Source organism: Macrotis lagotis, chromosome 5 (assembly GCF_037893015.1).
Source record: "Macrotis lagotis isolate mMagLag1 chromosome 5, bilby.v1.9.chrom.fasta, whole genome shotgun sequence".
Classification (NCBI taxonomy): Eukaryota; Metazoa; Chordata; class Mammalia; order Peramelemorphia; family Peramelidae; genus Macrotis; species Macrotis lagotis.
Genome location: NC_133662.1, coordinates 123,626,561 through 123,653,438, shown reverse-complemented (window position 1 = coordinate 123,653,438; position 26,878 = coordinate 123,626,561). Strand labels below are relative to the sequence as shown.

At 33.1% G+C, this 26,878-nt stretch overlaps 1 protein-coding gene across 3 annotated transcripts in view; it reads left to right on the top strand.

The window, feature by feature from the left end:
• Nucleotides 1–25,866, top strand: part of MAN1A1 (mannosidase alpha class 1A member 1) — a 197,024-nt gene extending 171,158 nt beyond the window's left edge. For all 3 annotated transcript variants that reach the window (XM_074187460.1, XM_074187462.1, XM_074187461.1), the window contains 5 exons: nucleotides 1,274–1,389; nucleotides 9,558–9,777; nucleotides 10,980–11,152; nucleotides 16,663–16,778; nucleotides 22,313–25,866. In XM_074187460.1, the coding sequence (XP_074043561.1) occupies nucleotides 1,274–1,389; nucleotides 9,558–9,777; nucleotides 10,980–11,152; nucleotides 16,663–16,778; nucleotides 22,313–22,439 (752 nt within the window). In that variant the 3' untranslated portion in view covers nucleotides 22,440–25,866. The remainder of the gene's footprint in view (nucleotides 1–1,273; nucleotides 1,390–9,557; nucleotides 9,778–10,979; nucleotides 11,153–16,662; nucleotides 16,779–22,312) is intronic.
• Nucleotides 25,867–26,878: the final 1,012 nt, after the last annotated feature.

Here is a 26,878-nt window from a genome sequence, read left to right as displayed (position 1 = left end):
TGAAAATATTAAGTCTTGCCAAGAAGTCATATTTCCAGTTTTGCAGAGATGGTATTTTCTTGAAATTGATTTTAAGTTTTGATAACTTGGGTAATGGCAGCATAAAAAAGAAAAATATATTGGTAACTCTACTGTATATTCTTCTCCTTGTTTCATGTAACCAGCTCTTCTATATAGTTAAGAAGCAAAGCATTTCACAGGAAAGGTTTAATAAAATTAGTCTCAAGTTATGAAAATTGTTTTAATATTGCAAAGTCATTACCCCCCAGCTGATTAACTCTATAAATTGCAAGGATAATACTTTAAATGGATTATTTTTATAGTGGGGGAAACAGACAATACCGAAATTAAAAGGATGATAAAACATTTGCCGTTATTAAAAGTAAAAATTTACCCCAATATGTATCCTGAAGCTCAAACTTCAAATTACTAGTTGTATTTCTGTGATACCATGCATAAATTTCTGAACTGAATGTATTCAGTGTTGTTGTTGTTGTCGTTATTCAGTCTTTCCAGTTATGTCTGATTCTTCATGATCCCTTTGGGGTTTTCTTGACAAACATACTGGAATGATTTGCAATTTTTCTCCAGCTCATTTTATAAAGGAGGAAACTGAGCATACAGGGTTAAGTGACTTTATCAGGGTCCTATGACTAGTAAATATATGAGACTGGATTTGAATTCAGGTTTTCCTGCCCAGTGCTCTATCCATTGTGCAACTTAGCCCATCAATAATTCTCTTCATGCCAAACCCTCATTCATAGAGGAATCCATTCAAATATAGCATTGATATAGAACAACTAAATACATTTGAAATAAGGATTTACATGGAGAAAGTGATAGCAATATTTGGATTTTTTCCCATGACTTAAGCAATGGTAGCAGAAATTCCCTTCCCAAAGGACACCCCAGACTATGGATTGGCCGCATGACTTTAGATGACTCTGAGATTTTTTTTTTAACTGGAATAGATTTAATTTGGGAAAAGGTTGAGGAAATGTGGGTTATTTTTTTTAATATAGTTAGTGTTAAGAACAAGTATGTTTTATTTAATTAGGATTAAACCACTGCTAGTTCCAAGTTTACATTTAGAAAACCATCATGGTAATAATTTATAGTTCTAATAATAATTTATTGTATTAGTTGACCATTACATTTAATTATTTTAGAATAGTCTTCTATAGGTTTTGGTATCCTTGGTATCCTTATATTGTGATATATTTTCCTAAATTGAAGTTTGATTGTAAAATTCTTTACTTCCCTATCTTTTCAGATCACGTGTCAGTTGGAGGACTAGGAGATAGTTTTTATGAATATTTGCTGAAGGCATGGCTAATGTCGGACAAGACAGATTTAGAAGCTAAGAAAATGTATTTTTCAGCTGTTCAGGTAAACCCCATATTTATTCATCTTGTCATAGAATTCTAACCTCTTAATGTTTCTGCTAAAACTGCTCTTTTAGAACGCGAAATTATAAACTTGTGAGTTATAGCATATTGTCATTGAAATAGAGGTCAACATTGGTTGATTTATTTATAACTAGAATAATAATACTTAAAATATTTAGTTGTAGAACAGTTAAGATTTTTAGTACATTTTGAATCTCAAGTTAAATTTACATACCTGGACATGAAAATGTGTTTTATGAATAAAAGAATTTTTTTAATTACCACATTTTATGAATAAAAGGATTTTTTAAATTACAAAGGCATAATTAAAATTCAGAATAGAGGGGCAGCTAAGTGGCACAGTAGACAGAGCACTGGCCCTGGAGTCAGGACAGCCTGAATTCAAATCCGGCCTCAGACATTTAATAATTACCTGGCTGTGTGACCTTGGGCAAGTCACTTAACCCCATTGCCTTGCAAAAATAAAAAAAATAAACCAAAATTCAGAATAGATTGTGGTTTGATCCTGAGTTCACTGACTGACTGAATTCCTCTAAGGATAAAAATTACCCTACTTTAGGGCAAGTACTTTGCCACTTAAAGAAAATCTGTATATAAAAATCTCAATTTTATCAAATTAAAATTGAGAGTATTTGTTTACATTAGAAAATAATTAATATTTTAAAGGATTCACTTTCTGAACTTCTTTTTAAAAAAAAGAGCTTAGCAGACAGAAGTGTATGTCAAACCCCTTACTTAAGGCTTATATAAGGCCAGGGAAGTTTAAAACTAAATGACAAAGAGTCATTGCCAATTAAAGAAATTGGCTTTGCCAATCAGAAATTCAACTTTACATGCATTTAGGGAGAGCTTGCTAGCACTTCAGTGCACTTTGAGTGGATTTGTAAGAAATACAAAAAGAAAAAAGAAATGGTCTAATGGTCTTTGAAATATAAAGTAAAAAGGGACATCAATTTACAAAAAATAAGAATTTGCACATAACTAAATGTAATGACTATTATATAAAGTTAGTAAAACTTGTTACAATTTGTAAAGTTACTCACATCAAATGAAGTTATGTATGGAAAGTACTTTGTAAACCCTAAGCTCTCTCTACTTAAAACTCTGCCAAAATGTTAACTATTTCTAGGTCATAATTATGAAGTAGTTATGATGTCTGTAATTATCTCAATTTTGAATATGTTATTATTCCTAATGCAGTTAGGCATCTTTCAGGCTTTACATAAATATTGATCAGTTGACTATGAATCACCCAACTCTTAAATATTTTTAGAAATTCAAAGTGAGAATTAGTAGGGGAAAAGTGGTAATTTGGCCAGAGCTGAACTGAATACATAATCAAAACAGAGTAACCATTGTTTTAGCACTGGGTCTAAACAATCTAGTGGGAATTTAACACTGTTAAATGCTTACATGATCCCTCTGGTGTCTCTAAAACCTGCCCTTGTGAATTAATTACACAGATTGGCTATCAGTATTCTGGTATGTAAATCAGTCAACATTTATTGACCATCTACCATGTGCCAGACATAACTTTAAATAAAAAATAAAATATGATCATCCAGTTTTGTGATTATATCCCAAGCCTAATTAATAACTGAACTCCTCTTAGATTAATTAGAGTAAAGCAACTTTTTGATTCAAGTACAAGTTACAGCTTACAGGACTAGAATTAGAATTTGTACCACAAGAAACCATTTAACAAGATTTATCAGAGGCCTAATACACACAGATCTAGTTCAATGACCATAAGGTCTTCTCTTCTTTAAGTTTTTAAGATGCCAGATTTTAACCTAGAATAGGAGTCTGTAGTCTTTCTGTTTCATGGATGTCTTCTCAAAATAACCTTTTTAAGTAATTGAAAAAAATTTCAATTTTGTGCTTAGTAAAAATGAGAATGTAATTTTTTTTCCTATTTAAGTTCACCTACTCTAGGTTACAATCTAGAATTCTCATATAATGGTGTTGGCTCATTAGACAGTGGTAAAAAATAGAAAGAGATAATTCATTATATCTTATTAGCTAAAGGTTTTATTATTAGTGAAATATATTCAGAACCTATTGATAACAGAAATCTCACCTACTGTCAATTATTGTGGTTTCCTTTATGCCAATTCTACTTATTCTGGTAGTAGTCTGCTTAAATAGTCTAAATAGTGTTGATTTGATGTTCTAAGAAGGGCACCTGACAGCTTTGAAATGTTCTTTTAGAGGAAATTTGTTCCAAATTGCTAGAATTGTACCCCACTGTTTATAATTCATTCCCTTTAGAGAACTCATTGACAGGAAAAACTCATTAAGAAATCAGACAAAAGTGTTTCCTGTTTTTCTTTAATACTTAAAACATATTCTTAATCCATTATATGCTCTATTTTGGAAGCAAAAACTATAATAATTAAACTCCAAGTTTTGAGAAGCAGCAATTATCTTAACAGAAGTACCAAGTTGTACTTTCAACATACAAAGGTCATTGTCAGAATGGCATACACCTAAAATTTTGATGAGCACAGACTTGTACTAGGAAAAAATTAGCCTTAGGGAAGTATATTTAGACCTTCTGGTGTTTTGTGTGCAAATTAAAAAAAAAAGAAACAACTTGAATTAGATTTTCTGGAATTTTACTAGCTTTGGTTTCGAAATGAAATTTGGCAATTGCTGGGTCCCATAACTGTATATTTGTTTTGATTATTTTATTTCATTTCTTGCAACCTTATACTTATTGTCTTCTGATTACTGTCCTCCCTAGCCACCTCACTGACATTATCAGCATGTTTGGGTTCTGTGTCAATTAATGAAAACATTCATTGAATGATTGAGAAAGTACATACAACTCTTCATTCTTAATCATCACATTCAGAAATTTTAAAATGTGACATTCATTCAGTGATAATTTATTAAGATTTATGTTTGTAGCAATGTACAAAAACATATAGAGTATAAAAAGTACTGTGGTATGATTGGAGGACAGATTTTAATAGCTGTTTGGATTGGGAAGTCCCATATAAAGGTAGAACTTGAGCCAAAACTCAAGAAGGAAGCTAGTGATTTTAATATGTAAAGATAGGAGATAGGCTGTGTGGCAATCTGAAACTAAAGGTTTATGAGGGGAGGGTATCTGAGCATAGACACATAGTAGGTATTTAAACATTAAATTGATCATCTGAAAAAACAGCATGGAGGCATATTGGAAAAGAATTTAATGATTAAAAAGAAGAGTTTGTGTTTTATCCTTGCACAAAATGCTTAACTTTTTTTTTATGTGTCATGGACCCCTATGGCAGTCCGATGAAGCAGAATGTTTTAAATGAACAAAGCAAAATACACAGGATTAAAAAGGAAAACAAAGATTAGTGAAATCGGTCTTCATCTTGTTTGATAAAGTAAGCACCTATGATGTACAACAGTATCAGGGAAATAAAGGTAAAAATAGCCCCTTTCATCAAGATGCTCACAACAATTATGACCACATGTGATAAATAAAGGATAAAAGGGATTTTCCCCCCTATTCCATGATATATAGGATCCTTAGTTAAAAACCTTTGTCCTGGACATGTTCTCATAAAATACATGGTATCTGTTTACTTGAAATAAATTCCCTATAGTTTTTATGCAGAATGTGTGAGGAATCACTAATTATTTGCTTCTCTTTTGGGCTTTATTTTATTCATAGACCCTTGTCCCCATTTTCTACTATCCTATCACCTTTGCTTATAAAAGTGGGAGGGAACCTCCAAGAATCAAGGACCATTTTGTATTTTATCTGTTATATTTGCTGCCATGGCCAAAAAATAATAATCAACTAGTAGCCAAATTTCTTCTGCTGAGACATTTCAAATTCAAAATACATCATCTATCACCACACCCTTTTGAGCTAAGTGAACCTAGCTCAAACCATAGCTTGTGTTCTTCAGCCCTAGCCTTGAAAAACTCAGAATCACCTTCATGCTATGATGACTCAAATAATTCAAACCATGGCCACAGAAACTATTCAGGCAGGGAACTGATTACTGTCATCTCATTTGAGACCTGGTAACTTGATCCGAATCATGCTAGAAATACATAGGACTTTATTAAGGATCCCATCATAGGGCAAGAATGCCTCTCTATCCATGCTCAAGTGATTACTATTGCTATGTAGAAAGAATAATTTCCTGGATGATGAACAAGTCTCTGCTTGAAGGACTTTATTGCAGTTTGTACTGTGAGTAGTGTAAACAGCTAAGTTGTTCCATTATATCAAGAGAGTATGAAATATTAATGCAATACTAAGCCCACTATAAAATTAGAGTAACCATAGTTCATAAGCATAAACATTGTTCATTCAGTCACTGCCATTTTGATTTTAGTTATGATTTGGAATACATAAAAATGTCAGGGAATAGGAAATATAGAATAAACTTACTATGTGTTTACCCAATCTTGGTTATGAACTCAATTCCATTTTAATGATAAGTTCATAAGTGCAACATGAAAAAAGTAAGCTCAGAGATATATAATAAACAGCATTCTTCACCTTTCTATAAGACATTCCATCTTCTCTTTCCATACCTCTACATATGCCTAGAATGCCCTCTCCTCACTCCATGACTTAAAATCCCTGATCCTTAGGATCTCCAAAGCTCAATTCAAATACCACATCCTATATGAGGTATTTCCTGATCACTTTCTCTAAGTGTCTCTGCCTTCAACTGATTTATATATTTTGGATCCACTTATTATTTGTTCATATTATCTCCTCTGATTAAATGTAATTTTCTAGTGATCCCAAGACTGTATGCTTTTGGGCTTTGTATTGCTAGAGCCTAGCACGATATTTGGACCATAGTAGTCCTTTATAAGCCCTTATTGATGTACTCATCAGAAATAAAAAAATTGAATTCTTACTTTTAATACATATTAAATTCTCAATTACTATGGACAAAGTCCTGCCTTCAGGCTACCTTCCCTAACTCAAGCTCTGATCATGGTCTTCAATGGCTCCCAAATAACATTCACGCTTCTTAGCCTCACTATCAATATTATCCATATCCAGGTTCCAGCCTACTTTTTCACCCTTATATTACATCACTGTTTTTAACTATATGCTAATTCTGAAACCACAACTCCATATACTCACACTTCTGTCTTTTCCTCATGCTCTTATCTCTGATGTAAGTTCTCCAACCCTCACCTCAATCTCTACTGTTCTGTTTCTTACTCTTTAAGGTCTTCTCTAGTCTCCCCTACACTAGGAAATCTTTCTTAATTACCTCTCACCCCACCTTTCAGGTGTTCTCTACCTTTTAATTTTCATAGCATTTTGATAGTAAAATTTACACACACACACACATGCATGAATATATATTTTTTCTTATACAATAGTTTGCCCTCCATGAAAACAAGAATTCTTTCTTTTTTTCTTTTTCCCCTTCTAAGGTTCTATTTCAATTAAACACACAAAAAGTACTATGAGATGTAAGTGGGGGGAGGGTGGGAGCCCCGCATTTGGCAGGTATTTGAATGGTAGTCCTACTTACTTACTTACCTGCTGGTATGACCTGAAGCAAGACACTCATCCCCTTCAGACTTCAGTTCCCTTCTCTGTAAAAGGAAGGACTTCTAAGATCCCATTTAGTTCCAAATCATTGATCGTCTATTCAAGGTAATTTGCCTTGGGATAGGAATACAGAGACAATCTACAGCCCTTGCTTTCAAGGATCTTACATTCTATTATGATGATAATCCATGAAAGTTAAATATAAGGAATTATGTGATGAAAATAAATACAAAGTAATTTAAAATGAATACAGCAAATTTATGGTGAAGATGCATCAGGGATCATAGAAAAAAGGCTTCTGAGCTGAAACTTAATGGATATAATAATTTTGCAAGACAAGTGAAGAGGTGCTTTCTAGATATGGGAATTACTGCCTATGAATTCATGTTACCTTATTTCCCTAAAAATAAGAGTGGCTCTTATATTAAATTTTGCTCCTGAGTTGCACCAGCCTTATTTTCAAGGGATATCTGGAATTAGGCAGTCATTTTGATCAGAATCATTATCTAATCTATTCTCTCTGCAGGGAAGTTCTTCATGTATTTAGCACAATGAGTGACCTCTCTGGCCACCTAGCAAAACAAATGGCAGCATTAAATCGACCCGGGTCCTTATAATTACTTGTGTACCCTGGGGTGGGGGGTGGGGGGGTTGTATTCAAGAACATAAATGCTGAAACACATTCAATCTTATCTTTTTTGCCCTTAGTGATGATTAGTGGTGGGGCTTTCTTTCCATCCTTATGTTATCAAGTCATGTTATTTGTGTATTGTGTCCCTATTCTGTTTGATCATTTGGCAATGTTTTGAGTTCATATTTATAATATTTATTTATAATTTATATTAAAAATTATATAATTTTTAGGTATTACTGCAAATAATATAATTATATATTAGTGTTGTTATTTGATAATTCAGTGTATCCATCATGTGCTGCAATGTACATACTAACTGCTTCCATCTGGCTGATGATCTTAACTGGAGTTTATTTTGGGGGTAGGACTTATATTATGAGCATCCTAAAAAAAATCATGTTAGGACTTATTGACAACTTTAGCTTCAACCTCCCCAGTTTATTAGTATATATTCTACCCCTTCATATACTCTCCATTATAATATCTCCTTTTAGAAGGCCAGTACCACTCAGGTGTCGTCCTTCACATAATGTCTTTCCTGATCCTCCCGACTATTAATTTCTTCCCCCCTGCAAAAAAGTACCTTGTATATATTTTAAGTATCCTTAAGTATTTAAGTAAAACTGTTCATAATGAGATTCATATCCCTCATGCCTGGAATATTGTCTCTTTAGCTTTGACTGACTTCCTTTAAGTCCCAACTAAAATCCCATTTTCTACCAGATTTTCCAAAACTCTTAATTCTAGTACTCTCCCTCTCATCCTTCCTTCCTACTTCTTCTCATTATAACTTGTTATTATATATTGTTTTACTGTTCCCCATTAGATTATAATCTCCTTGAGGGTAAGGTCTTTGCATCCATAGAGTTTAGCATAGTGTCCAATATGAAAAAGGCCCTTTTAATATGTTTATTGACTGACATATATAATGCTCTTTTTTTTTGCTCTTTGAATATAGAAATGTCCTTTTTTTCCTTCCTATTTTTCAAATTCACAATAGATAAGTTAATAAATAAATGGAGAGATAAATCAGCCTATCATTCAACAGCTATTTAAGTACCTATCTACTATATACCAATCACTATGGTAGACACTAGGAATATGACTAAAAAGAAGCAGTTCCTTACCTCAAGAAGCTTACAGTTACAGGAGCAGTACCTGCTATGCCAATTTATATAATTTATTTTTAAAATCAAAATATTCCTGTTAAGAAATTTAGCTCAAATATTATAAAATTTTGGTTACATATGAGAACTATACATGACTACATCACAACTTTTTTTTCTCATTGTAATATCATACTGTGTTTCACATTGAAAGAAGATGCTAGTAAAAATATAGTAAAATCTATATATGGAGTGTTGTTTTCTTTTTTCCTAGCTATGAGAATGAATATGCACTGCCCATTAACATTCCTCATGGATCTCCTCTCTTCCTCACCTCTCCATGGTTCCCTTTGGTCAGTGGTTCTCCTTGGAAAGCCACTGAGATCAGGGCACCTCAGGGATAAGAAATGGAGTCCATCTGTAGCCGAGGAACAGAGCACAAATAGCTAAAATTGAATGCATAGCTTTGTCTTTGCCATGTTCTGGCCATCTTTGACTGGAAACCAAGTAAACTAGCAATATAAAATTTCAGATCATGTTATTAAAATTCTTTTGTTAGTATCCCAGAAATGGTTTGGTCTTATAATTAGAATAGGTAACTAAGCTCAAATCCTGCTTTTTTCAAACCAATTTTAGGATCATGGACAAGCCACAGTTTCTGCGTGTCTGTCTATGATAGATTGTGATCTAAAATCAGATATCATAGCTATATTAGAATCCAAAAAAAATATTACATGGGTCAAAAATAACCATTTAGTACTTTTTTCAATTATATGAATACATACATATATATGAATTATACATCTATATATAATCTTAAGCTGGAAAGGTGGGCAAAGGTAAACAACTATAAAATGAAATCTCATTCTTAGGCGATTGAAACTCATTTAATCCGGAAATCCAGTGGTGGTCTGACCTACATTGCAGAGTGGAAAGGTGGCCTTTTAGAACACAAAATGGGTCACCTGACTTGTTTTGCTGGAGGCATGTTTGCGCTTGGTGCAGCTTGTGCTTCTCCAGAGCTAACGCAGCATCATATTGAACTTGGTGCTGAAATTGCCCGCACATGTTATGAATCATACAACCGCACTGGTAAGTACTATGTTTCTCTTTCTTTGAATTCCTCTTCCATGTCTTTGCTTAATTATAAGAAAAATTAACTATATCATTTCTGTTTTTAATATGCAAACAGAACTTTTTAAGTGTTTTAATTCAGATTTTAGTGTTTCAAAGACCTTTGATTTCTTAGGTCTATATACTCCCTCCATTGATGTAGAAAACACTTTTCTGTCTTAGTAGGTAATCTTTGTGCACTGCTCTGACAGAAAAGAAAAATCATTTGAATAGTAAACTCTAGGCAATGAGCTTCTCTGAATTTGGTTCTTTTGGTCCTGGACCCAAACTGCAACTCTTTCTAGCTTTGCTTTGATCTGGTTACAATTTTTTTCACTGAAAGAGAACAGCCTTTGAGAAGAACCCACTTGCTGATGTGACTTGGACAAATCACTCAGCCTCCTCCCCCACCCCAAAACTACAAAGAACCCAGATCTCCAGCCAATGACATAGCATCAGAGTTAATAAATATTGCAATCTTCCATTCATCTCCATAAATTCACGTTCATATCATGCTTTTATAGTATACAAAGCCCATTTCTTCACAACAATCCCATGGGGGGGGAATATAAATATTAGTAAACTTATATCACAGATGAGGAAAGTGAGCCTTAAAGAGTTTAAGTGTCTTGTACCCATAGTTACATGCTGGTCTATGGCAAAACTTGTATTCAAATACAGGTTTTCTTATTGAACATTCAATGATCTTCCCAATAAGCCAAGCAACTTCTTGGTTATTAGTACTTTCTTCTTTTTAGGTACAAGGGAATTAAAACATAGATGAGAAAAATAATTTGCTTTGGTCACAGTTGGTTAAAACTCAAATAATATCTTTAATTAAAAAAAACCTCAGTCTCCAATCTGATGTTGAGCTAGCTAAGAAACAATTCTTCAAAGTAACTTACATGAATGAATGTGTGAAAAGTGAATTGGGTTTGGGGTTTGAGGGTTTTTTTTTTTACATTTTCTAAAATATACTTATATCTAATTTCACTTGGGCATGTATTCATTATTAAGTATTGAATGGATTTGATGGAATGGTGTATACCTGAGTCATTTCAGCAGTTTCAATTTACTATCTTTTTCTTGATTATAGCCAAGAAAATCTCTTGAGATCATTTCAGTTGTAAAACTAAAATCCAATGTACTAACTATTGTTGTTTTTCATTTATGTTCTTTAGCAGTGAAACTGGGACCAGAAGCTTTCAGATTTGATGGTGGTGTGGAAGCCATTGCTACAAGACAGAGTGAAAAATACTACATTTTAAGACCTGAAGTAGTTGAGACTTATATGTACATGTGGAGATTAACCCATGATCCAAAGTACAGAAAATGGGCCTGGGAAGCTGTAGAGGTACTATCCATATTCAGTGAAAACAAAGAGATTTATATATTAAACCATGAATTTCTTGTTCTTTTTTTAAATAATATTATTTTTAGCATGATAATAACAAAACTGGCCTGCTTGCCTATCTATAATTCTTTTGAATCTCTTCTAAGTACTTTTTAAAATGTTTAGTTGACAGATTTTTTTCTTTTTTCTTTTCTTTTTTTTGCATCATTGTCATTACAAATCTACTTTATTGTGGTCATTGTATACATTGTCCTCATAGTCTGCTATTTTCACTCTATCTCAGCTCATATAGATTTTCCCAAGTTGTGTATTTTTGTTTTTTTATAGATAAACCATTAGGAAATACCAAGGAACTTTAAGGTTCTTACCTGGTACCTTACCCATGTTTTCCTCCCACTCCCACTTTAAAATTTTCTCAACATCAGTGGTATCAAACTCAAATAGAAACACAGGGCCACTAAAACTGTAGATAAGGGTCTCTAAGGACTGATATCAGCAAACCAAGGAATTTAACACATTTAACTTACTATGACTTGGGCTTCTTTCAAGTCACATTCCTTATCTGTAAAATGAAGATAATTAAAGATTTATAAATTATAGCTGCCCTATGAGTTAATCCTAGTCCTAAATACTAACCACAGAGAGCTATACCTACTCTTTTTAGCTGTTGTATTTTATTGGGTATCTGAGTTCTTACTCTCCTAGCTAGAGAATTCTTTAAATAAAATGTCTCAGACTTCCAGAATCTACTTCCCCCTACCCCATGTTCCAGTTGGTAGGAATCCAGGCTGGTGCAAAAGCACTTCTACCTTTCTGAAGGTCTTTAGACCTTTCAACACATTGTCTAGTCATAGATCTGAGGATATAATGTCTTGCTCTATGACTCCCTAAATTAAAAAACAAAAAAAACTTCCTCATTTGATCTCCCAAACTTCCTTATTCTTTGATTCAGGTCTTCAACCTCCCTCCTAAAGATCTCAATGTTAATATTCAGACATTTCCATCATGTCTAACTCTTTGTGGCCCTATTTGGGGTTTTGTTGACAAAGATACTAAAGTGGTTTGCCATTTCATTCTCCAGCTTATTTGACAGATGAGGAAACTGAGGCAAACAGGGTGAAGTGACTTGTCCAGCATCACACAACTAGTAAGTGTCTCTGGCCAAATTTGAACTCAGGTCTTTTGGACTCAAGACCTACTGTTTTATCCACTGAACCACCTAGCTACCCCAAAGATCGTAGTACTTTAGTCCTAAAAATTCTTCTTTCCTCCTCCAACCATCCTCTCTATTCCTGATTGGATTTCTTAGGACATATCCTTTAACCACTTATAATTGGATAACTCCACCTTCAAGAATCTGTTTCTTCATCTCCCATCTGGTATTTGGACCTTTACCCAGAATCATAAAGCTAGACCTTCTTAGTCATATCCCTACACAAGCTGCTCTTTTAGAAGGTTTCCTGGATTAACTTTTAAAGTTTTTAAAATTACTTTAATCTCTTAGTAGACATTAAAATTCCTTCTGTGCTCCTTTTTCTCCACACTTAAAAAATTCAATAAATATTTAACAAACACCATTCTAAACATTAGAGATAGAAATAAGAAAAAGAGACAGCCTCTGCCCTCACAGCATATTGACTAATGGGGGGGGGGGGGGACAACAACACTCAGAAGGAAGCTGAAAACTCAGGTGGGGTAGGGTGGTTCACCATGGGATATGTTGTCAAGCCTAAAAAGTTGCTCATGAAAATTGGAATTACCAAGAAGGTTGTGAACCCTTCAATCAGGAAGGCTTTGGGAAGAGTTCAATGTTCTTCCCTCTAATGAGAGGGGAAAGAATCTGAGTGTGAATTGAAAAGATATAGAATATCCAAACCTGAGTCCTCCTTCATAGTTATGAGATTTTAAATGACTGACTTATCCCGATTAGTATAGCTTATTGTTCCCTGAGTTGAAGCCAAGAAGAACTACTTTTTCTCTAGCCCCCCCCCCCCCCCAAAAATAGCAAAATATTCCACAAGGTTAATGGCAACACCTAAACATTGGGTTTTTTTCAGATTATGCCCTTAGTATTTTCCTAATATCTGCTTTTTTATCTTTGATACTCAGACTAATGTGGACCTGATATATTTAGGTTTTTATAGTAATAGGTGTGGTGGTTTAAATTTGCCCAAGAATTTTCAAGAAGGAAGCCATTAAGCCTGAGCCATCTTCCTCTGGGGTGTCCATATCCTAATTTCCATTACAGAGTCCCTTTAAAGTAATGTTGCAAGAGATGCAATGGTATTTTTCTTCAATCCTTTAGCATTAATATGTTTAAAAAATGCTTTGGCTGATAGATTAAAAGATCTAGAAGACACCTAAGAGATCATCTTGTCTAATCCTCTTGTTTTGAAAAAAATTGAGGCACAAAAAAGTAAAGTCACTTGTCCATGGTCACACAATATCAGAATTGGGTTTTGAACCTAGGGCCTACAACTTCAAATCCCATATTTTTGCAAAGGCAGTTCTTACTGCCTGATTTCTAGACCATTTAGGCTCTCATATTTCTTCAAATAAGAATTTATGGCTACCCGTATTTCAATATAAATTATTATCATCAGTATTTTTTCAGGTGGAAGTTTCACCCTTAGTTTTTTGTTTTTTAAAAAGACTGTTTTTGACAACTGTAACTGGCATTATTGTGGCACTCTTAATTCCCTGGAACAGTTTTCTCCAAACAAATCATTTTCAGTACTGGGACATTTTAGTACCCTTATAAGTAGTTCTATAGATTCTTATTAGATTAGATTGATATGCGCATCTGAAATAAAAGCTAAGTATTACAAATAAATTGAAAAATGAACACAACTTCACCTAAGGCCACCAAAACAAAATTTGATTTTAATTTTTTTATGATTTTTAAAAGTTTTCTGTTTTCTTATTGAAAGATATTTTGGTTTTGTCCTTCTGCCATATTTTAAGAATTAAAACCAGATTACTGATGTTACAGTCTATGTACAATGAAAATGTTTTATTTGACTGTGAAATTAAGATGATAAGCTAGATTCCAGGCTTGAAACAACTTGTATATCTGCTTAACTAGCCAAAGATAATATCGGGGAAAAGACCATAGTCACCAGAAAAAGCAACATGACTAGTAAAAAGCTTAGTGGGTTTTAGTCTCATACCCAAATTTTACATTCTCCTAATTCCTGTTTTCAGAACCTTCATTATAACTAGACAGTTCTAATATTAACATCTCTCTCAGATGATGACCAATATGGTCATTCCAATAAGCTGCAAGCATCAATGAGTTCACCTGCAATCATTATTGAACAACTGTCCAGTGAAACCTTGGGTTCTTTCAGTTCTGTCAGTGAGTAGTAAGCAGAAACATATCAGAAATTGAAGTCTTTTTTTTCTGGATACTGACCTAGGCCTACTTTATCTAAGGCTTACTTATTCATTGTCTAATAATAATAGATAATAATCAAATCTAACTTCAGAAACCTAGGAGCTATATGCATAGACAAGTCTTCTTAACTTCTGTCTCGGCTTCCTCATCTGCAAAATAAGAATGATCTTATCACCTAAATCCCAGGGCTGTTATGAAGATCATGTGTGATATTGATTATAGTGCCACAGTAAATGCTATATAAATGTTAGCTATTATTAATAATATAGATTTTATCTGCAGTTATCTCAGAGAAAAGAGGAGTGAGAAAAGAAGGAGAATAGTGAAATGAACTCTCTTCTTAGCCTCAAAACGAAGATCTAGGCTCACATTTTTCTTCTGCTTATGTGATTCCAGACAAGTTCCTTCATCTCTCATTATCTATGCACTTCTCTAGGAATATATTTTACTGGGGGGAGGAGTACCAACCAAAAATGGTAGAAAGTTCCCTCACAATTCCAGTCTATTTGTCAACTTTTCTGTTAATTATTTGCATATTTTTATAAATTCATCTAACAGATCCAGTTAGTTTAGATATTTCTGGTAGCCTGAATTCCTCATGTCTTTTAGAAATGAAACTTTTTTTGCCTTATCTTTAATATTATAATTCTGCTCTCACACTGTTGACTGGTCTACGTAGATGAGCAGAGTTACTACTAGCAGTCAAGACTAATAATGATTAAATTATTGTCACAAATTAGGAACTTTATAATAGAGTGACCAATTCAAAAACAGAAGAACTCTAGATAAAGATAAATGAATATATTTATGATTTTGTGCATATATATATATATATATATATATATATATATCCTTATTTTTCCAGAGATAGAAACTGAACCTAAGAAGGTTATATGACTTATTTTCCTTATATAACTCTTTTAGAAGACTAAGGCAAGTCACTTTTCTTACAGCATTTCTGTGTGGTGGATAGCTCAAGTCTTATAATCGCTTTCAATGTGGGGAAACTGAGACTTAGTTGAGTTAGTAATAACTTGTACAGTGTTTTAAGGCTAAGTTATTACTAAGCTTGGATAATTTACTTTTTTGTCCTGTGCAGGTTTCATTTATGATTTCTTTGAAATATAGCTCTGAAAAAAACAGACTTTTAAAATTTGATTAGCCTTTAAATTCAAATCTCTGAGCATAAATAAAGTTATTCTTTTCTGTTCTGACCAGAAACTCTAAGGGTCTTCTCTTCTCAGACTGATATTTTTGTTTGTAAATTTGACCATCTTTTGTCTCAATTCTTACCTAGCCTTTAGTTATTGAATGGGTGTTACCTTCTGGAAAAGATCTTAATTTTAAAAGACCAAGGTCACTCACTGCACCCTGGGTCATCACCAGTTGTCTTGACTTTTGTCTTGCTGGGGGAGTTCTATAACTAGAGGAGAGAGTAAGACTGATAACTGTTCAATGCTCCTACTCAAATCCAAATCACTTGCAAGGGAAGTCCCCATTCTGGTGTTGTCATTGGTCCTCTTTGAGAAGAAAGGATGAACAACCACAAAAACAATAAAACCCCGGTAGGCTTAAATGACATGATTTAATGTCACACTAACAAGAAGCAGAGGTAGGCTTTGAACTCAGACTTTATGAGTTCTTGTGCAGCTGTCTTTCTACATCTGTACTATACTCATTCCCTTAAGCAGGTAAGTCTAAAGAACCAGAATTTTTGTTATTTAGTATCTTTTATTTTTATAAGGAATATATGCCCTACATACTTTTAAACTCAAAACATTCCTGTTAGTAAAAATGAATTCACACAACCTAATGATAGTGATCTCAATGCTGAGAAATGCCATCCTGATAATCTTCCTTCAATTTGTAGGCCAAATCCCTAAGTATACTTCTTGCATAAGATGATTCCATTGTTAAATTTTAAGCCAAACTTCTAAGACTGCTTAGCTTTTTTTGGTTTGCATTTTTAAATTCTTACTGAAAACATGATGACAAGAGATTCTTATTCCCCTTGAATTGTAATTAGACTTGGATCTGGCAAGCTAATAATAAAAATTAATGAAGGTTCATTTGCTTAAATTTGAGTAATTTTTTTTTCCTCTTTCAAATGTAGGCACTGGAAAAACACTGCCGGGTAGATGGAGGCTATTCTGGCCTCAGGGATGTTTATCTAAAGCGAGAGAGTTATGATGATGTACAGCAGAGTTTCTTCCTGGCAGAGACCCTGAAGTAAGTAAAATATATTACAAAGTTAATGTAACTTATTAATATAAGGTATCTTGACAAGACATTTTTATAGGTGCTTATTTATCATTAAGAAAGCTAAAGCAGGGTATGATTGCAATTGTATGTCTTGTGGTAAGAATTTTTGTCTATTTTTAAACTTAATAAAAATGAATTTAATTTGATTTTTAGAAAATTTAGAAAATTCTGTATCCCTATTAAAGGCTGTAATGCATTGATAGTTGATATCTGGAGTCTGAAACTAGAGAGAATTCAGTGCAGGAATCCAGTTTATGAAGGTTAATACTACAGCTTTTCCTGTCCATCCTTTGCTCCTTACCATGTCATTATTTTTGATCTAAATCTAGGAAATTCACATAGAAATCTATATTATGCTTTGTTACTGTTATTGGAATCTCACGGTACTTTAATTCTAAAAGCATGTTAGTTAATTAATTCTACCTAGTTGTTACTTATCCCCTTTCATTAATATATCCTCCAGTCAACCTCCCAGACTCTAGATTCTCTGAATTGTCATCATCTGAAATTACCACCATGCATGGTTCTAAATCTCACCACTATGCAAATGATAAGAAACAAGACTTTTAACCCCAGACTCTTCCCTTGAACTCCAAACTTGTATTTTATCTGCTTTTTTAGATATCTTCCACAAAAAGTTCTATTGGTGCCACAGATTCTTCGTGTTCAAATCAGAATTAATAATCTTGCTCTATATAGCCTCCTCCCAATTTCTGCCAAATATACCAGCATTGTTCTAATCACTCATATTCATTATACTTATATTGGCATTTTCTTCTATTAGATTTGTTAGCTCTTTGAAGGCAGAGTCTTTGGCATTTTTTGAACTTTGCTCTGTCCTGAATGCAGTGGGTACCTAAATATTTCCTTTTTTTAATCTTTGAATATAAATAATTTCTTGCCTCTCCTGAGGGAATTCAATTTTACTTTCAAAGTTCCCTCAATTCTAAATTCAGAATATCTTGCACATTCTTTCTGCTTCTAATGCTTATGCTCTGCTTTAAATCTTCATCATTTTTCACCCAAGCTATTGTTTTAGCCTTCTCAAGGGTCACCCTTTCCAGAACAGTATCTATCCTCCAAACTTGAATCAGAAGAATCTTCAACTCTGATTTTATTCCTGCGTTCTAAAAAAAGTATTATTAAATATCATTCAGATTCATTAATCTAATTAAAATATGCTTTCTAGAATTATCTTATGCTATTTCCTGTCATGTACTCATCATTCAACCCAAAACTGGTGTAATCATCATTTTCTGAAATCATAAATCCCTTTCCTGCCTCTTTGTCTTTGCTTAGACTATCCCTGAGGCATGGAATATATTCTTCTCTATATCTTCCTATTAAAAGTATCCCCCGGGGCAGCTAGGTGGTGCGGTGGATAGAGCACTGGCTCTGGAGTCAGGAGGACCTGAGTTCAAATCCAGCCTCAGACACATAATACCTACTTGTGTGACCTTAGACAAGTCACTTAACCCCTTTGCCTTGTAAAAAAATAAATAGATAAAAGTATCCCCAAACTATGACTCAATTCAAGTGATAACTCCTTTATGAAATCCCAAGAGACTAGATAGAATTTCTCCAGACTCTAATAACATTTAGTCTGTCTTATATTTATTTGTTTTTCTACCTTAATCCCTTTGCTGGATTATAAACTTTTAGAGATCAGGGATCATTTCTTATTTATATTAAGCTATTCTAAGTGCTTTTAAGATTTTTTTTTATTTATTTAAGGCACTTGGGTTAGGGATGGCTAGGTAATGCAGTGGATAGAGTATTGGCCTGGTGTCAGGAGTATCTGAGCTCAAATCCAACCTCAGACACTTAATAATTACCTAGCCGTGTGACCTTGGGCAAGTCACTTAACCCCATTGCCTAGCAAAAACCCAAAATAAATAAATAAGGCACTAGGGTTGTGACTTGTCCAAGGTCATACAACTAGGTAATTATTAAGTGTCTGAGACCAGGTTTTAAACTCAGGTCCTCCCGACTCCAGGGCCGGTCTTCTACCCACTGCGCCACCTAGCTGCCCCTTTCGAGCACTTTTGCATATTGTGGACAATAAATACTTATAACTGGATTGCATTAAGTTGAACCTAATATCTGGTTATCAGTATCTTGGTTGTATAAGCCTATGTTTTACAGCACACCCAGCCCAAAGTTGGCTAGTTGATAGAAACTAATATTAACAATCCAACCAAAGATAATTTAACTTTCCATTTTCTAGATGAAGTCAAGGACAGTTATAGACTTGCAGAATATGATAAATTCCATCCAGAATGACCACGTTAAACCTTTTCAGTGATTTAGAACATGTCCATTCTCAAAAATTAACCAATAAAAAATAATGGAAACTTCATCTAAGCCAGATAAACTTCTATAATAAAGCTGAGCTAAGGCAGCTAGCTATTTTAAATGAGTCTTCCTATGCCTTGGTAAAATCATGATATGTCTACATTTTATCATTTGACTGAGGAATGATTGCCCTCTACTGAATTGCTTTCAGCTTACCAAACAAGTAAGAAACTCATTCACAAACTATAATGGCAATTGGTAATTTAAAAAGAAAACTTTAACTTGACAAGTAGACCAAAATACTCATGTCAGCCAGTTGGCACAACCCTTTTCCAACAGGAAAATTGTTATTTATTTGGGGAAAGGAAATTATACCAAAATGCAAAAAAAAAGCAACAGCAAGAAAAAATAGCATCTCATGGAGATTGAGATAGCTTTATCCCATCAAAAGCAGAGGAATCTTCAACTAGAAATTGATCACGGGGTTGGGGGAGCTAGGTGTTGCAGTAGATAGAACTTCAGCCCTGGAGTCAGAAGGGCCTGAGTTCAAATCTGGCCTCAGACACTTAATAATTACCTAGCTATCACTTCATTGCCTTGCAAATAAAAAAAAGAAAGAAAGAAATTGACATAGAAATAGAGAAAACTAGTACAGAAAGACAAAGCATATGATGGCAAATAGCCTAGAGACACCTGCCCTAGATTTCAACTATGAGATAGTGAGTAGAGTTAGACATGAAATAACATCAGAATCATGCTGATCTTGGTAATTTTTGTACCAGTTGCATAGTTCTACTGATTCAAAATACATAAGAGAATTATTAAAGTATTCTTCAGGAATGCTAATCTGAAGCTGGATCAAGGATTTAGCATTCTGATACCATCCCATGGCAGTATAAATTTTGTATAAATTATGTAGATTCACATTATGTTGTTAATTATGAGATTTAAATTTGGGTAAGTAAGGCAAGTAAGTAGGGTAGGTACATGTTTGTACCAGGAATGAATGAAAGAATCAATTAAAAATCATTTATTAAATGTCTTCTGTTTGTCAGACTCCTTACTAGTCACCAAGACAAAAATATAAATGTGAGACTATCCTTGATTTCAAAGAGTTTACTTTCTAATAAGAAGAGATAACATGTAGGTATATATAGGGAAATAGTGACCAAAGAAGCAAATTTTGGTCTGAAAAGTCACAAGGATATCGAATGAACCCATAAAGCATTTGATGGTCAAATCCTTTGCTGTAGCAAAGATAGCATTGATTTGATTACAGTTCTCAAAGAAAGAACTATAGTATTCCATCATAATAACTTATTCAGCCATTCCCTAATTTATGGGCAGTCCCTTAATTTCCAATTCTTTGCCACTACAAAAAAGAGGGGGGGAAGAAAAATAGATAGATATGTATATATGTGTGTATTTGTATGTGCATACATATGGGTACACATGTATGCAAGTGTGTGTGTGTATAATTAAAGATAGCAATAGCTAGTCCTAGTATTGCTAGATGAAAAGGTATGCATAGTTTCTTATCCAAATTGCTCTCCAAAATGGTTGGATCAGTTCCCAATACCATCAATAGTGTTATTTCCCACATCTCCTCCAATATTTGTCATCTTACTTTTCTCTCATGTTAGTAAATTCTTGACCCAAAAGCTTGAGATCCTTGCATTTATCATGCACTAGATTACTATGGTCATTTAATGCTGTGGATTGCATATCTCATCTATTCCACTGATTTACCCCTCTATTTCTTACCCCTTACCATGTTGTTTTGATGGTGCTGTGTAGTGCAGTGAATAGAGCACAAACCCTGGAGTCAGGAGGACCTGAGTTCAAATTTGACCTCAGACATGGTCACTCTTAATAGCTGTATGATCTTGGGCAAGTCACTTAACCCTGATTGCCTCACATCTAGGGTCATCTCCAGTTTTTCTGATTCATATCTCACCTCTGGACCCAGATGGCTTTGGTGGAGAAAGTGAGGTTGGTGACTCAGCACAGCATCCCTTCACTCAAATCTAATTCACTTGTTTGTCATGGCATCACCTCTCTGATCTCATGGTCTTTGAGAACAAAAGACAAGTGTGATCAGATTGTTTTGATAATTACCACTTTGTAATACAATTTGAGATCTGGCACTGCTAGTCCATCTTCCTTTACATTTTTTCTCATTGATTCCTTGATATTCTTGACCTTCAGTTCTTCCAAATGAATTTTTGTTTTTTTTTTCTAGCTCTATGCAATAAATTCTTGGTAACTTGATTGGTATATGATGGAATACAACATTTTAAGGGAAAAGGAAATTAATACTTTGATTTTTTCAATCTCTGTTCTAGCTTACTCATTTTTTTAGTGTATGTAAAACATGAATAGAATCCTATAATTTCTACAGAGATTTTAATGTTATTGATTAGAAACTAAAAATGTTATTTATGTAAGCTTAATAGTTGGAAACCAAGTATGGGCTTCAGAAATTGAGGGTTTTTTAGTTGAGTTTTGTTGTTTGTTTTTAACTACAGAAAAAGTTTATATATTGGGAATTTTGCAGTGTTCAGTCTTTTGTAGAAATTTTTCATGACAACTTTAGATTTTATTAATGACTTAAATGAACTTCATTATTTCCTTATCATAAATTCAAAATCTTAGTGATAATTATGATTTTTATGTCACTTCAGTTAGATAGTTCTTCTAATTGTAGGGCACAGGGAAATCTCTTAGAGCTCTGAGAATTAACACTTCAATTCCTGCTTCTTTGTTTTTAGTTTATATATATATATATATATATATATATATATATATATATATATATATATTTTATATTTACTTGTATATGATATGAACTATTTTTTGCCCTCAATAAAATGTACACTTAGGGGCAGCTAGGTGGCACAGTGGATAAAGCACAGGCCCTGGAGTCAGGAGTACCTGGGTTCAAATACCATCTCGGACACTTAGTAATTGCCTAGCTGTGTGGCCTTGGGCAAGCCACTTAACTCCATTTGCTTTTCAAAAACCTAAAAACAAAATGTACACTCATTGAAAACAGGCATTATTCCATTTTTGTCCTTATATCCAATACCTAGAGCAGAACCATCAGAGATCTCTAATAAAGGCTTATTAATTACTTGATTTGTTCTCTTTATTATATGATGTGAACCCTCTAATACAGTTCTGATTCAACTGGTTTCTCTTGCCAGATACCTTTATTTGCTGTTTTCTGATGATGATCTCCTTCCATTGGAACATTGGATCTTTAACACTGAGGCTCATCTTCTTCCTGTTCTTCGCAAGAATAATCAGGAGGTGGAAGAAAATCGCAAATAAAAAAATTCTGAACACATGGTTTTGCTGCATTCCTTTAATTTCCCTATACACCTTAAAAGTTCCTTTTCTTTTATTCCAGGCACATTGCAAACTTTAATTACAATTGGTGTGGTTCTTCTGAGTTTTAAACAAATTCTTTTGCAGTCCATTATGTTTAAGGAAATGTTTATAATTGGATTTAAATTCTTCAAAATGTTTTCAGTTCATCCAGCCAACCGAACCATTCAAAAAAAAAAGAAAGAAATTAACCATCTCTAGAATTTGTGAGGCTGTTGAGTCACTTTTGCCAAACTGAATAAGTGAATCTTAAGGTTTAAGGTGACCTGTTTACTGTAATTTTAATTTGACTGCAAAAATTTTTCCTCCTCTATGAGGAGATGATGTCTGCTTTAAGCTGTAATATTTTGCCATGTTGCAAAAAGCCATAATAAATTAATTATTCAAACAACTTTTTTTCTTTCCAATTTCATGTTAATCTAGTTTGTCTGTTTACCCGAGACGAATCTTGTAACTGTGACAGCCTCCTCTGATGCGGGTCTATCATTATTTGGTTGAATGTCTTTTAAAATACTTCACTCACATTATAATCTAAATAAAAGCCAATAGAGCTATTATCAGCCTATGTTGACCTCATTCTCCTTAGAGTTGCAGTAGATTTTACCGTAACTCAATTGCATTGATGTTTAATTTGTGAGTTTTCCTCAAATTTTGTTTTTAATGTACTATATTTGTTGCCACCTGGATCATTTCTTCCATTTTCCAACACACCATAGTGTGAATTCTAAAAATGGCTTAGTGTAAAAAAAAATAAACCATTTTGCAAGTCTGTGAAAACTGAATTATTCTTTTTAAAAAGGCAATAGAAATACAGAACTATTAGTTTTTGTGTTTCATAGCTGTATGAAGAATTACGATCATTTAAAAAATAGAACAAGTACTTTCTTGTGACTTTTTTTATTGTTTATTTCTTTGCAATTAATCTCTGTGATTATATTCTTTGCAAAACATTCCATTTACTCCAGTTTGTGAATAAGGCTCCACTCAAATGCAGTAAGTTATTTTAATGTAGATAATGTGAGTGTTGGGTTTCAGCTTCATTTAAGAAGATCCTCATTCTAATATTTATTCCTGGTCAACTGACAGAAAATCAAAGCAATCAGCTCCAAAGGAGCCAAACTCTTCTAAATGTAGTATTTCAGCTATCTCAACATATAGGTCCCAGTTTACTGAAGCAATGTATATATGTGCCAAAAGCCCAGTCCACATTTTCTGTCTGTTTTATTCTATCCAGCCTCCCAATGAACTAGGAAAGGGGCAAGATATTTTTCTTTTTCTTTGTAGAACTAAAGTACATGTTATAATGTCAGCTCCTCTCTCAATTTAAAGGATAGAAAGACAGTAATAAAATTAGATGTTCTAAATTTATTGGAATGTTAATGTATGGCTTTGACCAAGGAAATATCACTGGAATAATGATGTGTTTCTTTGACCTGGAGTTATTTCTCTCAGGCCAGACTATGTGCAATCATGTGTGTGCTTGTATGTATGTGTCTGTGCACATACACACACTATTTAAAAAAAATAAAATCTTATTACCCTGGTTGGATAGTAAGATATTGCTGATTGATTAATTATCTGAATTGATAATAATACAATAAACATTTACAAAATTAATGTGGGTAGATCAATCTTCAATGAGAATAAAAATAGACTGAAATAGTGATAATAATTAACTTCTTTGGTGATTCAGAAAGTACCTCATAAAGAGTATCATTTTTCATCTTAGTGATGGACAGAAGTCCTGAATTGGATCTGACTGAAGGGCAGATTACTGTATATGATATTCCTTAAAATACCTGGTAGATTTCTCTTAGACATTATTGATCCATAAAAATTGTAATTTTTCTCGTCATTTAGAAGGAGCAGATTTCCCAACATATGGATTTTTACAAGTGTGTTCCTGTCTAGAACAAAGAGTCTTCTTTGCAGAAGGGGGCAATTTTTTGCCCTTTCCATTTCATTTTTCAAATTACACTGTGATCTAATTTCATTGATAATGATTCCTGAAAGGAAAAAAAAAGTAAATTTTGAATTGAGAACACTTTTTTTCCTAGACAAAGGAAAATAGTTGTGGTTTCACCATGTGTTTTAGTACCATATTGTTTCATATACATTAGTGAAATAATCAGTGTGATAATACCTACACACACTAAAGAACCATCAGGTTTTTAGACAGCTAAATTTTCAATTCAGACTTGTCAAATATACCAGGACCAAGCCATGTGCTTTAAAAGAAAATGAATAAAGCAGCTCATTTTCTCAGGTCTAATTAGACTGAATGGATTCAATGTTGTCTAGTATTAAATGTTTCCAAAGACCTCTGTTGTCTGAATCATCGTTATGTAGTTTGCTACCTTTTTATATCTCCTAATTATGGATCCGATAGGAAATATATCAATAAATTTTTATTGGTATGATTAATGTGTTTCTTAAACCTGGAATAAATTCTAGGTATAAGTTTAACTCTTTTAATGAAGTAAACATACATTTAATTTATTGTGGGAAGTGAAGCCAGGAGATAAGCATGTATTTTCTTTTTTTTTTCTCACAAGCCTTTAAGATAATATAGGCAGGACTGTTGCTAAAATTGGGCCTTATGTGTTTAGATTATAATTTTCATGTTAATTTCCATAGAATGAGGAAATTAAATAGATGCATTTTCTTGATTTCAAATTTTGATTTGAAAGAGCACAAAGCAGATATGCATTTCTGCCACAGATAGGGTATTAAATTCAGGTTGTATGTAAAAAAAAAACTGCACTATAATGTACCTTTTGTATCCTGGTGTAAGTAGACAAGAAGATTGTAATACATATTGCTCTGCCGATGGCAAGGTTATTTAATGTTTTGTAAATTCTAGAACTTGAGTTTTTAAGAGAAATCCCCAAACACCAAAAATGTATACATGATAAGGGATTAATACATGTTATTGAAGTTTAGCTGATAATTCTTAGTTTTGAAAGTTTTAAGTGACTGAAATCTTTATGTAGTCATTGCCTTTCATTCCTCTTCAGCATAAGAATACAGTTAAGTTTACATACTTTGACATTTTAAAAGGTGAATAATTTAAACAGCACCAAATTTTGTTGTCATTAAATGTTTTCTTTTGGATACAGTTTGTGAAATTAATATTGCATATATCTGTTGTCTGGCAAATCTACAATGCCCAATGATGTTTGTGATGATTTCATCATGTACTAGCCATTTCTATGCATCAGTTGTGTTTTGATTTGTATATAAATCCATTTAGTCTTTTTCCAAATTTATATAAATCTCTAATGATATGAAACACATAATAGATCAAGACATAATTTTTAAGAGCTATATTTGTAAAATTTCTCTATGGTGAATAAAGTCTTTTAATATACCTTTTCATTTGTTATTCTTCCTCCTTTTAAATAAGCAGCTCTTAACAGATTTTTGTTTCTAAGGGTATAGCTACACTAAAAACTAGTAAGCCATGTTCAGTCAAATAAAACTATTCAGTGGTAGTGTTTTTCATACTTTAGTCACTTTTTCTTAAGTTGCCTCATTGCTGACTTTTTCTTCAATATAGTTATTATTTCTTTGATTTGTTCTATGCAACATTCACTCTTCATATTTATTTATATCCATACAATTTTAGGTCTCTATTTAAAGTTTCTCTTCTTTATTATCCTTTTTTTTGTGCTATCATCATTAAAGGATGTGATTAATGTGTATGCTTGCTTATCTAACATCTCAAAAATTCTGCTAAAGTCCTTGATTCCTTTGTTTATTCTTTTGTTAGATTTTTCTAGGTCTGAAAGTGGCACATTAAATTGTTCTACTATCATATTTATCTCTGAGTCAATTATATTTTTCTTCAAATACATCTTAGGTGTTTTGTTATACACATTTAATATTTATATTATTATCAATAGAATCTGTAAAAATAATATCATTTTCTTGTTTATCCCCTTTAATCTTTTGTTAATAATTATTGCCTTATCTAAGATTAAAATTGCCACCCTGCTTTTTTGATTGACTTGATTCACAATAGATTCTACTCCACTCTCTCTATAAATATTTTTTTGCTAACATTATATTGTTGGATCACTTTCATCCATTCTGCCACCTTTCTTAATGAATATAATAGGGATGGACTCATCCATAAAAAAGTACTATTAAAACTATTAAAAGGTTTTTTATCATTATATCCTATTATGATTGTTCACTTTGCCTGTCTACCTCTTTACAAATATATGTGTATATATGGATAGATAGACAGAAAAAGACTGGGATCAGCTTTAGCATCATATAAATGGAATAATTTGATCATATTACTTTGACAGATCCAGATTACTAGCTCTTTTTTTTATTATTTCCTCAGTTTAATCCTCCCTTTATAATTAGTTCCC